Source organism: Hetaerina americana, unplaced genomic scaffold (genome assembly GCF_022747635.1).
Source record: "Hetaerina americana unplaced genomic scaffold, ioHetAmer1.1.p SCAF_11, whole genome shotgun sequence".
NCBI lineage: Eukaryota > Metazoa > Arthropoda > Insecta > Odonata > Calopterygidae > Hetaerina > Hetaerina americana.
The window spans coordinates 34,178,349-34,192,253 of record NW_027286181.1 but is presented as its reverse complement, the minus strand read 5'-3'; the positions used below and the strand labels follow the sequence as shown (position 1 = coordinate 34,192,253).

Sequence of the window (13,905 nt, the reverse complement as noted above, 5' to 3'; positions counted from 1 at the left end):
GTGAAAACTGGGGCAAAGTTAATAAAACTTACACTGAAGTGAAACCACAACAAAGACAGCTGCAATGCCAACAAATGATGCTATGCCTATTTCTTCATAAATCAAAAACCCAACAATTATTGCTGCCAATGGAGATATCCACAAGTAATTGAGGATGAGTGATGCTACGTCAAAACGAGCGACATCATTGGATAGCAGATTGATCACCTTCCCTATAGAAGTATTTCCCAAAGCAGTGCAGGTCAAACGTAGTGACTGAAAATTACAAAAGGGTACAGGTCAGCCATACTTTTTCCATCAAAATTCTAATGAATTGGGCTAATCCCAATAGATATATGGTACTCTTAACTAGCAAGCGAGCATCATGGGTACCACTAAGTCCAGCAGCAACACAGAGGATTCTTAAGCATGCAGTTACATGTAGGACCATGTTTGTTAATTTTTATAAACTATTCCACCAACTAAAATTTTGAATGTTTGATATCAATGATTAATCATTTGAGGATGTTATTATCCAGCCAAGTTATTCAAATGAATATCATATAATAAGCTTTGTTTATCAATTACCTGATTTTCCCAGAGCACCTAAAATTCAACATAGCCGATTTTCAGCTTTCCATATTTTTCATACTTACATACACATTAACCTTTCTATGAGTACCATAATTGCCAAAAAAATCAATTCTAATCTTGTGAACGTAATTTTTATCAACTTATCTCTTACAGTACTTAATTCATTACTTCTTTTGTTAATCTATGCTTATTTTACTTTTTTAAATCAATAAATAGTGTAGTTAAATGAGTTATTGATGAAAAATTAAATGTTTGTGTAATGAAGAGTTTGAAAATATACACATTCAGGAAATTTTTCAGGGGAAAAATGGGTCTAGTATTGTAAATCTTACTGAATCACATGGTAAAGTAAAATTTAACAGATTCATTAATCACTTTTTTGACTCACTTTAGAACTAATACCTACTTTAGATTCCATCTTGGGAGAAAACCCGAAATTATCATGCATTAATTTATGTGCACATATGTACCCACCAGACCACCATGATATATGGCTGTTCACTCACCTTTCGGTAAATGAGAGAGCAAGTTGCGACCCGAACCTTCATTCCAATTTGAAATGTCTTAATCATGTAATGGTTAAGGATAAAGGCATTGATTGCTGTAATCCCAACAATCCCTGAGGCATATAGCAAAGCCTCATTTCTGCTCGTTGTGGTTTCAACTTTAAAATATGACAATAACTTTCCAAGAAACATTGGCTGAATCATTCTGCAAAGAGATAACAAATTTCATGTGGTTAATATTTGAACTATGATCTAAGGAGCTTTGTTGTTTGGAACTTCAGTAGGTAATTTATATGATCAATGGTTATGTAAAAGAAAAACAATGGCGTATTTTTGTCAGTAAAGAGTTCTTGTACCTTCTAGGAATTTAATGATTTCACTGTGCTCAAAAATACGTTCAAGTCAAAAATTAGTCACCCAATATAGTTTTAAAATAAGTTTTCAAGTTTTATACATGATTCGCAATCCCAATATAAGTATTATTTTATTTAAGCAGTAAAGGTGATAGTTTCCTTTCGTGGTGGTAAATGATGGCAGGATTAATTTGTTTCTCCAATGTATCCCAATGATATAGGCCATTTAGGGTTATATATACATAAAATTCCCTGCTGGTTATCGTTATCATGACACAATATCCATACCCTTCTGAAAATCACTGTACCAGGAGGGATCCTAGACCATAAAACCAATCTGAAAATTTAGTTGATGGCTGAAGGTAAATCTTACTAATCTCTACAGCATGTGAAACTCAAAGATTCAATGGGGCAGGTGTAAGCTTCTTTCCCTGTGTCACCCATGAGGATCTGGTATCCACAAAATAACATTAATTGAGTGAAACAGGAAGTTTCCAAGTTTTAACATCACAATTTTGGTTTAAATCTGGAACCCTTCATGGATTACCTGACTACCATAACCACAAAACATATCTACACCCCAGGAGAGATTTTAATTGGGTGTTTGGCAAACTCCACAGAAACAGACCATGTAGAGTCATCTTTTCCCATGTTTATTTACAGAAATTGATATTCCAAGCAGTCTAAAATGACATCTTTGCTTTTTTCCTGCGCCGAAATCATTAAAATGTCATCCTACAATGGTGTAATTATAACATGCATTGCCTGAGAGCCCTAATATAACATGATTTTCCATGTTTCAAATCATCTTTTGGATACCTGATATATCCAGTTAACCAAATAATATTTTATGCATTTCAACACATAAAGATATTCTCAATCAATTCATCTAAGCAGACTGCTGGTGTTTCATGAAGTAGTAGTGGTAGTTTTAGGGGAGGCAACTGAAGGCTGAGGTCATTTGCACCTTTAGGGATGATAGGATAGGGTGAAGGGTGGAGAGAAACCTGGCATTGGCATTAGCCTACACTTAAGGCACCAAGGGATCGGCAATGGCGCACTCCCTCATAGTGCCCTCCACAGAGCACCTCAAGAAGGGATCAGGATACCACTGAAAAATATCTGCCACCACTAGTATTCGAGCCCGGGCCCTCTGGGTGGGAAGCCAGTACAATAGCCACCGCACCATCGCAATCTCCCACGTTTCATGTATTATTGACTTCAAATTGAATAATAACTTTTTGGATTTCCCAAAAACAATGTAAATGTTATAACAAGTTTCATCCTTTAGATGAAAGTGCCTGAAGGTGTAGCCAACGGGATGAAACTGTTCACAGAATAGAAAGAATATCTTCATGAAATCCACAAGGTATTTCATTAAGATACTTTTGGAAATGATAAAGCTTGTGAAAGTGGGGGATATCCATGATCAGTTTCCATGGGGCCAATACAGTCTACCATTTATGCAATTGGAAAGACCAGAAATTGGGGAGCAGATATCCTTATCTAAACAACCAAGGAGGGAGGGTCAAACCATTCTTTTGGGCTTCATGATCTGGCATAGTCAAGGAAGTTATTTCTAATGGATTGATTCCAACTGAAAATGATATTGGGACTTTAGACTAGCCACTATAAAGGGGATCAAGTCGGTCAGAAGTTAATCTCCTGAAAGTCACAAATCACACCAGATTCAGATGTTGAAGAATCAGTGAACTTTGTCATATATCCAGTCGTAGTCCTTCAATATCAATGGCATAACAACTTCCTTTGAGCTCAGTTTCTTGAACCCATAGTAGCAAGAGATATCACAACAAGTGATTAGATATCTGGGTTTTAATCTAGTGCTGGTGGTGAAAATGTAATGCATGGCACAAATAGTTCACAATATAATAATAAAATAAAAAGCATGTTGATAAACGGGTACATTACAATGAGTAACCAAGTAAAAAGGAACCAATGAAAAGGACAGTGAAAAGGTATTGTTTTTATATTTTTCTTTTTCTCTAATTTTACACAGCTTCAAGGTTAAGACTATAATTACAACACAAAGAGCATAATAAAAAATTAACTAAGACGCTCACACATAAATTTTTATAGATGAAATAATATAGAATTTCAATCATACCTTAATATGAGTTCATTCATGCTCAGGAGAAGTCCCCAAGAAAAGTATTCTGGACCAAATGTTTTAAGCAGGGCTATGAAGAGACTTGGATTCTTACCATTTGCTTTGCATTTGGCTTCTTGGTCCTCCCAATGCCTGCAATTTATATATGTTTACATAAATTTATGACAGAACTAAAAGTTTTATTCCTATATATAAACCTAAAAGATTTTTCTTGTCAATCCAAAATCTGTTTTCACCTTAAAAAATAAACAACAATTTAGTGTCCAATATAAAATAGAAAAAAGACACACCCGATGATTATTTTCTCATTGTCATGCATCTACAAATACAGATACAAAAACAATTTTAAAATATCTCAGAAATAAAACATGTTTGAAAATAACAAAGCACAAACAAAAATAAAAGGGACATTTCTGTGCAATGAGCTTGACTACCTACACACCCGCAGTTATTTTTTAATGCAGAAATATTGAGAGCATAAAGAAAGAATCTATAATAAATGTTTATGAATATTCTTAATGGAGTAAAGAGACATATAATGCAAAAAATCAAAATAAAAATGTCAAAGTAGCTGTAATTTTCAGGAATAAAAATAATCCTAACCAGGGTTCACTCCCTTGAAAAAACTCAACAGATAGTTAAACTCTCATTCTCACATATCCACAATTACAGATACATACATAATTCTAAAATACCTTCCAGCAAAATCTTACTCCTTTTTCTATTTTACCTTCTTCCCTGCTTTCACCACATCTAATCCCTTCTGCATTTGCTGCATATTAGGTGTATCAATCGCCTTTCATGGTAGTTTATTTGAATTTTCTTTAGGATACATATGAAAAGCATCATATGGAAGTCCACAATGCCAAAGGCTTTCTCCAGATTTAAGGAATGTGATTTAGATCAGTTGATCTTTCTGCATCTCTTTCTCTATGATGACTCTGAAAATGAGAATAGCTTCTCTTGTTCTGGTAGTTCTTCTCGATCCAAATTGGTCCTGATTCGAAAACTCTTCCACTTTATTGTCCATTTTCTGGTTTATATTCTTGCCAAAATCTTTCATGATTGACTTATCGAACTCATTTTACTGAAGTTTTCACATTTTTCCACCACTTTTTTAGTTCAGGGACGATTACATTCTTCTTATAGTCCATTGGTGTTTATTCTCTCATATGCATTTAATATATTAAAATGTAAATTTGTGCCATATCCTTATTTCCTAAACATATATTTTATTAGTTCCAAGTGTTTATCATTGATCCCTGGCACATTTTTGGCTCTTTACTGCAGTGACAAATTCAGACCTAAGAATTTAGTCCCCTCTCCAATCATTTACATTATACTAAGCTTCCAGCATTCTAACATGCATATCTTTTAATTCAAAATTTCTTCAAATACTATACCAATCTCTTTACTTTGTCTTCATATTCAGTTAGAATTTCTCTGATGGTATTACTAATGTCATTAATATTTCCTCTACATTAATTAAAATGGTGTCTCATGGTTCTAGCACCTCCTCGTTAGTTTTCCTTTCTGTCCACTTAATTTTCTCCATCCTTCTTCACCCTGACATTTCAAAACCCTCCAATCCATACCTACATCCTGTTTCAATGGTCATGTTTCCGTGCTGCACATAACTATGCTCCACATCAGAGTTTCGACGTGCCTTTTCTTAACATCCTTACCCAAAGTCCCTGTTATTAACTCTCTCCTCCTTGTGAAAGCTTCTTTGTCTAATGCAATTTTTCTCGTTTGGTCCCCTACTATCTTGACCATTTTGGTCCAAAACACATATTTCACCTTTGTATGTTTATTAGAGAATATTATTATTCACAAATGACGAATGCAAGAATTCAAGAATATGCAACCAAAGAGAGGCTGGACATTCATTTATCATGCCAGACAACAGCATTTTACGGTAGGGGGCCCTCCCACCTAGAGATTGTGTTTTATAATCATCTACGCAAACATATAAAACAGCCATGACTATTAGCACATTTTAAACTAAGTTAAAATTACTGTTTTTGGCAAATATTGCTTCAGTAGAAAAGAATTTTTAAATGATAACAAAAAAGCTTTAAAATGATTCGTATTTGTGTGTTATTATGAGCTTTCTGACATGCGTTATATTTTTTTATTTTGTAAAAAATAACAGGACTGTTGAAATCGCTTTTACAATTGTACTATAATCTAGGGGTTATTGTTAATTTCATGCATTGTATTTGCATGTACATGTATTTGTATCCTTTGTGTTATTCTTTATGTATAGGTTGACATAGGTGAATACAAATCATCATTATTATTATAGTAAGCTGTAATAGTGTTGACTGAATCACCACTGGTGTCCTAAATAGGCATACATACGATGTGTGATAGACTCCTATGTGATAGCCGCTTAGTAACATATGACAAAAAATGAGCACTAGCATAAGTAACACATATGAAACATCACTTGTGATAGCTTTTGGTAGACAGCTATGGAGTGCTCCAATATGGTGAAATAAATGATTTCCGTTCCAACTTTTAATTTAAAATAATAGAGGGATCAAAATATGCACAAGTTTCACATTTTAAAATGATATTCATGGTTGATAGGCCACCCTACAAACACCTTAGAGTTTTCGGACTACATGCACTACATAGAGAGGTATTCATTTCAGATAGATAAGTGTACCTCAAATATTAGAATTGAAGGTAAGACTGAAGTAAACATAATAAATCAATTTCTTGAAGGATAATTCAATCAGCTGAATAAGTCAAAAGCATTCCTCAATTTAAACATTCATCCAAGTGTTAAGTCAGGTAAATTATAGCTAGCTTATCGTAACAGTGTAACTTACTTTTCAAGTTTATCCCCTAAGTATTCTGATGAGTCTGAAGGCAAGGGCTTGAACAGATTTTCTTCCACAATTGGTTTCTTATATCCAAGTTTAAACATCTCGATGGCCCACCTACAAGTTAGAAAGAAAGAAAAGATATTGTGTTCTAAAACTCTGATACATCTGGTTTCCAGTTATATGAAAAATTTGCACAACGTCCAACAAATTGGGCAATACCTACATGAGGAACCGATTAGGAAAATCTTGGTAAGATTTATCAATAAAAGATAAAGTAAGAACGGGGAGAGTAACGGAAAGGAATGGCATGTAACTCATATTTTGTATTTTGTAAAATTAACGAAATTGTATTGGGGTTTAAACATAAGGCACCCCAAAAAACAAATTGAAACAATAAATTGCCCGATCCTGCTCGAACGGGCCCAATTATTATTATTATTATTATTATACATTTAACCACCATAATATTTCAGCATAAGCAATATTTGCGCATTCTAATTACCCTCAATGTCTATGGTCAGAAAAGAAGTAAATCCTGGCAAAGACTACATGTATAATTTGCCAGCCATTAGCTACTGAACAACTTAATGGGCAAATGATTATATTTGTATTATTATTAGGTAATCTACCGGTTAAAGTAGGTTTTTTAGATGGAAATAATTACTAATTAAATAATTTGGGACCCCTAGCAAAACAGAACACAACATCCTACACTACATCAGGTCCCTCTTCATCTCTGAGTACTTTCTTCCTCCCTTCATCCCATCCAACATTCCTATCCTGTTCCTTCCCTTTCCTCATTTGCGTAACATTCTCCCCTCTATTACAGTCTTCAACATCCCACTGCCGGTAAATACCCCCTTCATCCACTTTTCCTGCCTCCATAGGATTTCTCCCAACAAACCCCTCTCTTCACCCACCATCATTTGCTTTCTTCTCTGTCCATTTCACCTTTTCCATTCTTCTCCACAACCACATTTCAAAAGCCTCCAATCTACATCTATCCTCCTGCTTCAATGACCATGTTTCCGCGCCGTACATAGCTACGCTCCATATCAAAGTTTTTACGAGTCTTTTCTTAACATCCTTACTCAACGTTCCTGTCATTAACTCCCTCCTCCTTGTGAAAGCCTCTTTTCCTAGCACAATTCTTCTCCTTATGTCCCTACTACTTCGACTGTGTTGGTCCAAAACACTACCGAGATACATAAAATGTTCTACCTGCTCTAGTTTTTGCCATCCTATTTTAATGTTTAGCTTAGCCTTTTTCTTTCTAGAAAAGCGCATAACCTTTGTTTTATCAATATTGATTCTCATCCCATACCTGTCGCACTGAATTTCCAATTCACTGAGCAATGCTTGCAACCCCTTGGCTGACTGACAAACTAAAGCTTGGTCATCAGCAAACCTAACTGATTTTACAAATCCCCCGCCAACTTTCATTCCTACCTCCAGTTCTTCCCATGCCTCTTTAATCATTTCCTATGCATACAGGTTGAACAGCAACGGTGATAATGGACAACCCTGCCTTACACCTCTTCCTTACACTGCCCATCTTTCCATCCCCCCAACTTGCACCTGAGCAATCTGAGACATGCACAGGTTGCGGATTAGCCTCCTTTCCCTCAAATCTATTCCTATGTTCTTCAATACACTTATTAGGTTTCCCCAATTCACTCTATCAAATGCTTTTTCGAAATCTACGAAACAGGCAAATACGTCCAAAATGTATTCTATATTCCTCTCGAGTAATGATTTCATTACTGCAATGGCATCACTTGTACCTCTCCCCTTCCTAAACCCAAACTGATCATCCCCTAAGTAATCATTTGCCCTACTCCCTATCCTTTTGTTTATGATCCTGAGAACGACTTTAGCTGCATGGGATATCAAACTTATTGTCCTGTAGTCCTCACATGATGTAGCCTTTACCTTTTTCGGAATAGGAACTAAAACTGATCTCACAAAGTCTTCCGGCTAGATTCCTTCCTCATAAATACTACGAATCAGCCCATATAGCCTCTTCCTCCCACATTTTCCTGCACATTTCAATAGTTCGGCAGGAATATTATCCACCCCCACGGCCTTATTTAGTTTCATCTCCCTTATTGCCCTTTCTATCTCATTGTCTAGTATGCCTGGACCTAAGCTATCTTCCTCTACGTCATATTCTTTTTCAATGTCTAACAATTATTATTACATGTATAAGTATACTACCTTGATCAAAAAGTTCCCGGAATAACCACCGTGTGGCGCTCCCATCGTTCCGATTTGAGTTCTGTTTTTTTTGTTAAATTGGTACATCTGTTGTTGATATTCCCTTTAAATCTTAGTGTCATAACTTGACATTTGCAAAAGTTACGGTCGGTTTTCGGTATGTCCATCAGTGCTTCCTGCGATTTTTCCATTACTTCCTCTCGGCTGCTAAAACGCGTTCCCCGTAATGGTTTTTTAACTCGATTGAACAGAAAGAAGTCACAGGGAGCCAAATCAGGTGAATTCGGTGGCTGTTGGATGGTATTTGTTGCATTTTTCGTCAAAAAATTACGAATAATGATAGCACTGTGCGACGGTGCGTTATCATGGTGCAAAATCCACGAGTTTTCTGCCCACATTTCTGGTCTCTTTCGGCGAATTGCTTCACGCAAACGTCTCATAACGCCCAAATAATACTCTTTGTTTACTGTCTGGCCTTCTGGCAAAAATTCATGATGCACTACACCGTTGTAATCCATGAAAACCGTCAGCATTGCCTTCTTTTTTGACTGAAAACGACGTGGTTTTTTTGGTCTCGGCTCATTTGGTGAACGCCATTCACTTGCCTGATGTCTGGATTGCGTGTCGTACTCATAAACCCACGTCTCGTCTCCAGCAATGATCCTTTTGATGAATGTGGGATCGGATTCAGCCTCGCAAATCATGTCTTTTGCGACGTCAACACGGTCTCTTTTTTGCATGAAATTGAGGTCTTTTGGCACCAACTTTGCTGCTACACGACGGAAACCCAAATCATTAACCACAATGTCTTGGGAGGATCCATAGGCAATGTTCAAGTCCTCCGCTATTTCTCTGATGGTTAATTTGCGGTTATTGACCAACATTTCTTTTACTTTATCAATTTTTTCACCGACTTTCGATGTCGATGGTCTGCCACTGCGTTCATCATCTTCGATTGACTCACGACCACTTCTGAACCGCTCGTACCACTGGTAAACGACCGTTTTTTTAGAGAATCGTTGCCGAAACACTTTTCCAACATTTCCAACGTCCGTGCGCCACTAAATCCGTTTTTTACGCAAAATTTAATACAAGTTCGTTGTTGCAAATTTAAATCCATTTCTGCAATTGTAAAAAATCGCCAACACACACAGAGATAGATGTACTCTTGGCTACGTAACGTTTGCAAATGTCAAGTTATGACACTAAGATTTAAAGGGAATATCAACAACAGATGTACCAATTTAACAAAAAAAACAGAACTCAAATCGGAACGATGGGAGCGCCACACGGTGGTTATTCCGGGAACTTTTTGATCAAGGTAGTATATATATATATATATATATATATATATATATATATATATATATATACATGTGTGTGTGTGTGTGTGTATGTATACATGTGTATATATATGCGTGTATATATATATATATTTTTTTAACATATATATACACACACACAGATACATACACACACACACATACAAGGACTGTCCAATAAATACACAAACTGAGGCCATTAAAACCTTATTTTGCAAAATTTAGTCCACATTGATTCTGTCCCCTTCAAAGTACTCAATCCATTCGTTGTTATACACTTAATCCATCTTCTTTTTCGCTGTTTTAAGCTCCCTTGGAGGTCCTCGGCTGTTAGGCTTTTAATTTTCTTGCTTTATGGTGTCCACATCTTCCTAGTGATGTCCCCTCATCACGTTTTTGCATTTTGGAAATAGGAAAAAGTCACAGGGGGCGAGATCTGGTAAATAATAAGAATGATCAAGGATGATGATTGAATTTTTTGCCAGTTACTGGCGAACAATCATTGCTAAATGTGCAGGTGTATTGCCATGGTGAAGGATCCATCCATCATGTCCAATTAAATTAGTGTGCACTGCTGAAATTCCTAAATTCTATTTATTAGCTTTCATTCGGACAGTTTTCGACTATCGGTAAGGACTAGGGACCGCACACGATCAATGTTGTCGTCAACACAGGTGGCTGAATGTCGTCCCGCGGACACCGAATTTGCGACACCAAAGCCACTCTCAACAAAACCTTCACAATCTACACCATGCACTCCACAAACGCGTTTACCCAGAAAAGCTCCTATAAAATAAAATCAACTGCTCCACCCGACCGCACACACCACATAAAAACAACCCCACATCTGACGCAGGACTCAACCTTTGTACCACCTATTTCCCCGGATCCCAAAGACCGAAAACCTTTCTTAAAGAACTATTTCCTATTTTACACGACAATGATGCGACCTAATCCTAACTACCCCAATGCCCCTCTCTCGCCTAAAGACACCCCGACCCCGCCAGACCCCGCCAGTTCAAAAACCTTCCGAGATGCACCAACCTTTTGGCTCCCCCTGACGAATTTCCTCATTTTGCCCCTACTTGCAACCGCCACCGATGTAAAACATGTCTACTTATCAGATCTACTACCCTCTCCTTATATCCCCTCATTGCTCCCTCATCTCGTTCCCACCCTAATTGCCTCTCAAAAAACATTATCTATCTTTTGTCATGCAATCAATGCACTTCATTTAACATAGGCGAATGCATTTCCCTCTTATCCATTTGAATGAACAATCACCGCTACTCCTGTAATTCTGCCTCACTCTCTTCTCTTCCTCTCCGTTCACATGCAAATTCCCACAATCTTTCATTCAACCAGTGTTTCCCCTCACCATCCTAAAATCCCTACCCGATTCAGCCACCAATATAGAGGTGAGAACTCGAGAATCCGCACAAATACTAGCTTTCCGATCTTTTAAAATCCAATTCTTAACCGCCATCTTTAATTCCCCTCCCAGTATTCCCTGCACCTTCCCCTCTTCTCCCCATTCCCCCTCGCCCGACTCCATGTTTCTCTCGGAAAATTTGCAGTCTTGCTTGAAGAAGGCCTCGGAGAAGGCCGAAAGCTCTAACAATCTACAATGTGAGTGTCCTCCATGTGTTATGTGTTACCTATTTTATTTTGTGTTCCATTTGATGCACTGAAAACGCTTCTCAATCTCGCAACAGACCAATCACATTTTTTTATTTCCTCCCGGTCCCGAAAGAATAAGTGGTCTTATAATAAAACAGTTTCTGGCGTCACTTGGTTGAAAATCTTCCTATTGAAATTGCACCACTTGGCTTTTCCACATAGAACCATGTGGAAAAGCCAAGAGGTTTAATTTCAAGTGATCGAAGAGTTGGATGGCACCTCGTAATTTATGAATATTCAAGTAAGTCATTTCACTAATAATTTCCGTATTTTTCTAAGGAATAATAATCGTATGGGGTACCCGGCTCGTTTTTTTTGACGAAAAATATAAATTCATTCATTGCTAGCCCGAGTTGCTCGAGTAATATTGCTTACAACTACGTTCCAATTTGCACTGTTGTGATCTATCACGACGAACATTTTTCCATTACAATAAGGGAGAAAGCATGATCAATGACATCAGAACTGCAAGTCTCTCCACCGCAATATTTCCAATGAACTTTTATAAAATACTTCTTTACGTCCTGATAACATTTTTCAAGACTTCGAGCGTAGTCCCGCGGGACCGCGGGTTGGAAAACAAATTTTGCAATTCAGAAAAATGTAGAAATATCTTTCGTGAAATGTTGAAACTTTTTTACGAATGAAAAAGTATTTGTACGTCATTATTCTCTATCGCAAACCTGAAAATACGAATATATGATACACATCTAAATGGACAAATAATCAATTAATTTCCCAGCGCTATTTTTTAAGTTCCCGAAGGACTAGCAAATTCATATATAATATATTTAGATTGTGAGATCTCAGCAAATACATCTACTGACAATACTGATTAAGCTAAAGTAAGTTGATTGAAATGCGATCAAGTTTTCTTTCGATGTCAATTCGCTATTTATCGCTCAAGCCATTTTTATTTTTGTGTACGAAATTGAAACGAGTTGAGAAAAACAGGTATCGCTATCTAACTTGTGCATGGCTCAAAACAGAATTTTCCTTTGGTGCGTAGAGACGGAGGGTTCGAATTAGAAATTGTTTTGTTATAACAAATAGCTGGAATGTTCACTGCTCAATGGATTACGACTGAACGTCTCAGTCACACTATTTGCGTTCCGGGGCAGGATATACGCCACCCTGATGACGCAACATGTATGCTTACATTAACTTGCTTTCTCACGGAAAAAAATGTTACGCATGTACATAGCTTGCATATTCCCTCAACCTCACTTATATCCTATGCTTTCTTAAAGATTTTGTGGCCCCATGTGTTTTACCCAAGGTCAGCAGTTATTTATGCCACAAATACCGTGGCTGCTTCCTCGTTTCCCATGCGAAATTCAGCAAACTCTTACACCATCGACTTCGAATGCGCAAATATGTGAAAGTTTGTTCCAGCTGATGGCAATTCCAAAATTCTTTGCATACGCTTATGACCGGACACAAAGTTACACCAGCATAAGAATGCTTTCATATTATTTAACAACGAATAAATTTTTCCACAAAAACATACGAAAAATGCCTCTTGTCTCTGTTACTTATTCTCTGAATGATTCCCACCAATTAAAATTCACCCAGATACAACTTTTGAATGTACACGTCGCCAGCAATTTGTGATACTTAAACAGCAGCAGCAATGACCACAGTTCTGTCTAAAGCCTTCGAAAATGCAATACGATGTTTGAAAAGGAATTTGCCTATTCTACCCATCCTAAAATAGAGCATAGAACGAAGTTCGAAGGAATTTTTTTCCTAGTTCTCCGGCGATTGCACGCACATTTCATTCCAGCAACGCTATAATCAGAAACAATTCGCCATTATATGGTTGTATAATAGTCAGCTGTTATTGCAGGCCTTTGAGATGTGGGTCTGCAGAAGAATGGAAAAAATAAAATGGACGGAGAGGAAAACAAACGACAAAGGTCTAGGCATGATAGGTGAAGAAATAAGGTTATTGAGAAAAATTCAAAGAAGGCAGGTCAAGTGGATGCAGAGGATACTGAGAGCCAAGAAGAATTGTTGAAGACGGTAACGTAGAGGCAATTTGGTAAAGCCAAAATACAATGGAAAAACACCACCCTTGTTCTCTCCTTCCTATTGGGTAGTAGGTGGTAATATTAAAATTAACCCATAACATTTTTTTAAGGCAGGAGGATAAGCACAGCTTGGAGACTCAATAGGTGGGTTTGAAACAAATAGACGAATGGATAAAAAAACGATGAAGTTTCGGGCAGGTTAAGGAAAGATAGACAAATTTTTAGATAGGAGAAATTCGAAGGTAGAATAAGTGGC

General features: G+C 37.0%; 1 protein-coding gene across 1 annotated transcript in view; it reads right to left on the bottom strand.

The window, feature by feature from the left end:
* The window catches only part of LOC139701123 (probable multidrug resistance-associated protein lethal(2)03659), a 52,196-nt gene extending 41,186 nt beyond the window's left edge, over positions 1-11,010 (bottom strand). Inside the window, exons 1-5 of the mRNA XM_071599700.1 lie at positions 10,901-11,010; positions 6,401-6,511; positions 3,558-3,692; positions 1,080-1,284; positions 33-255 (exon numbers count right to left, since the gene is read on the bottom strand). Coding sequence (XP_071455801.1) covers positions 33-255; positions 1,080-1,284; positions 3,558-3,692; positions 6,401-6,511; positions 10,901-11,010 — 784 coding nt within the window. The remainder of the gene's footprint in view (positions 1-32; positions 256-1,079; positions 1,285-3,557; positions 3,693-6,400; positions 6,512-10,900) is intronic.
* Positions 11,011-13,905: the final 2,895 nt, after the last annotated feature.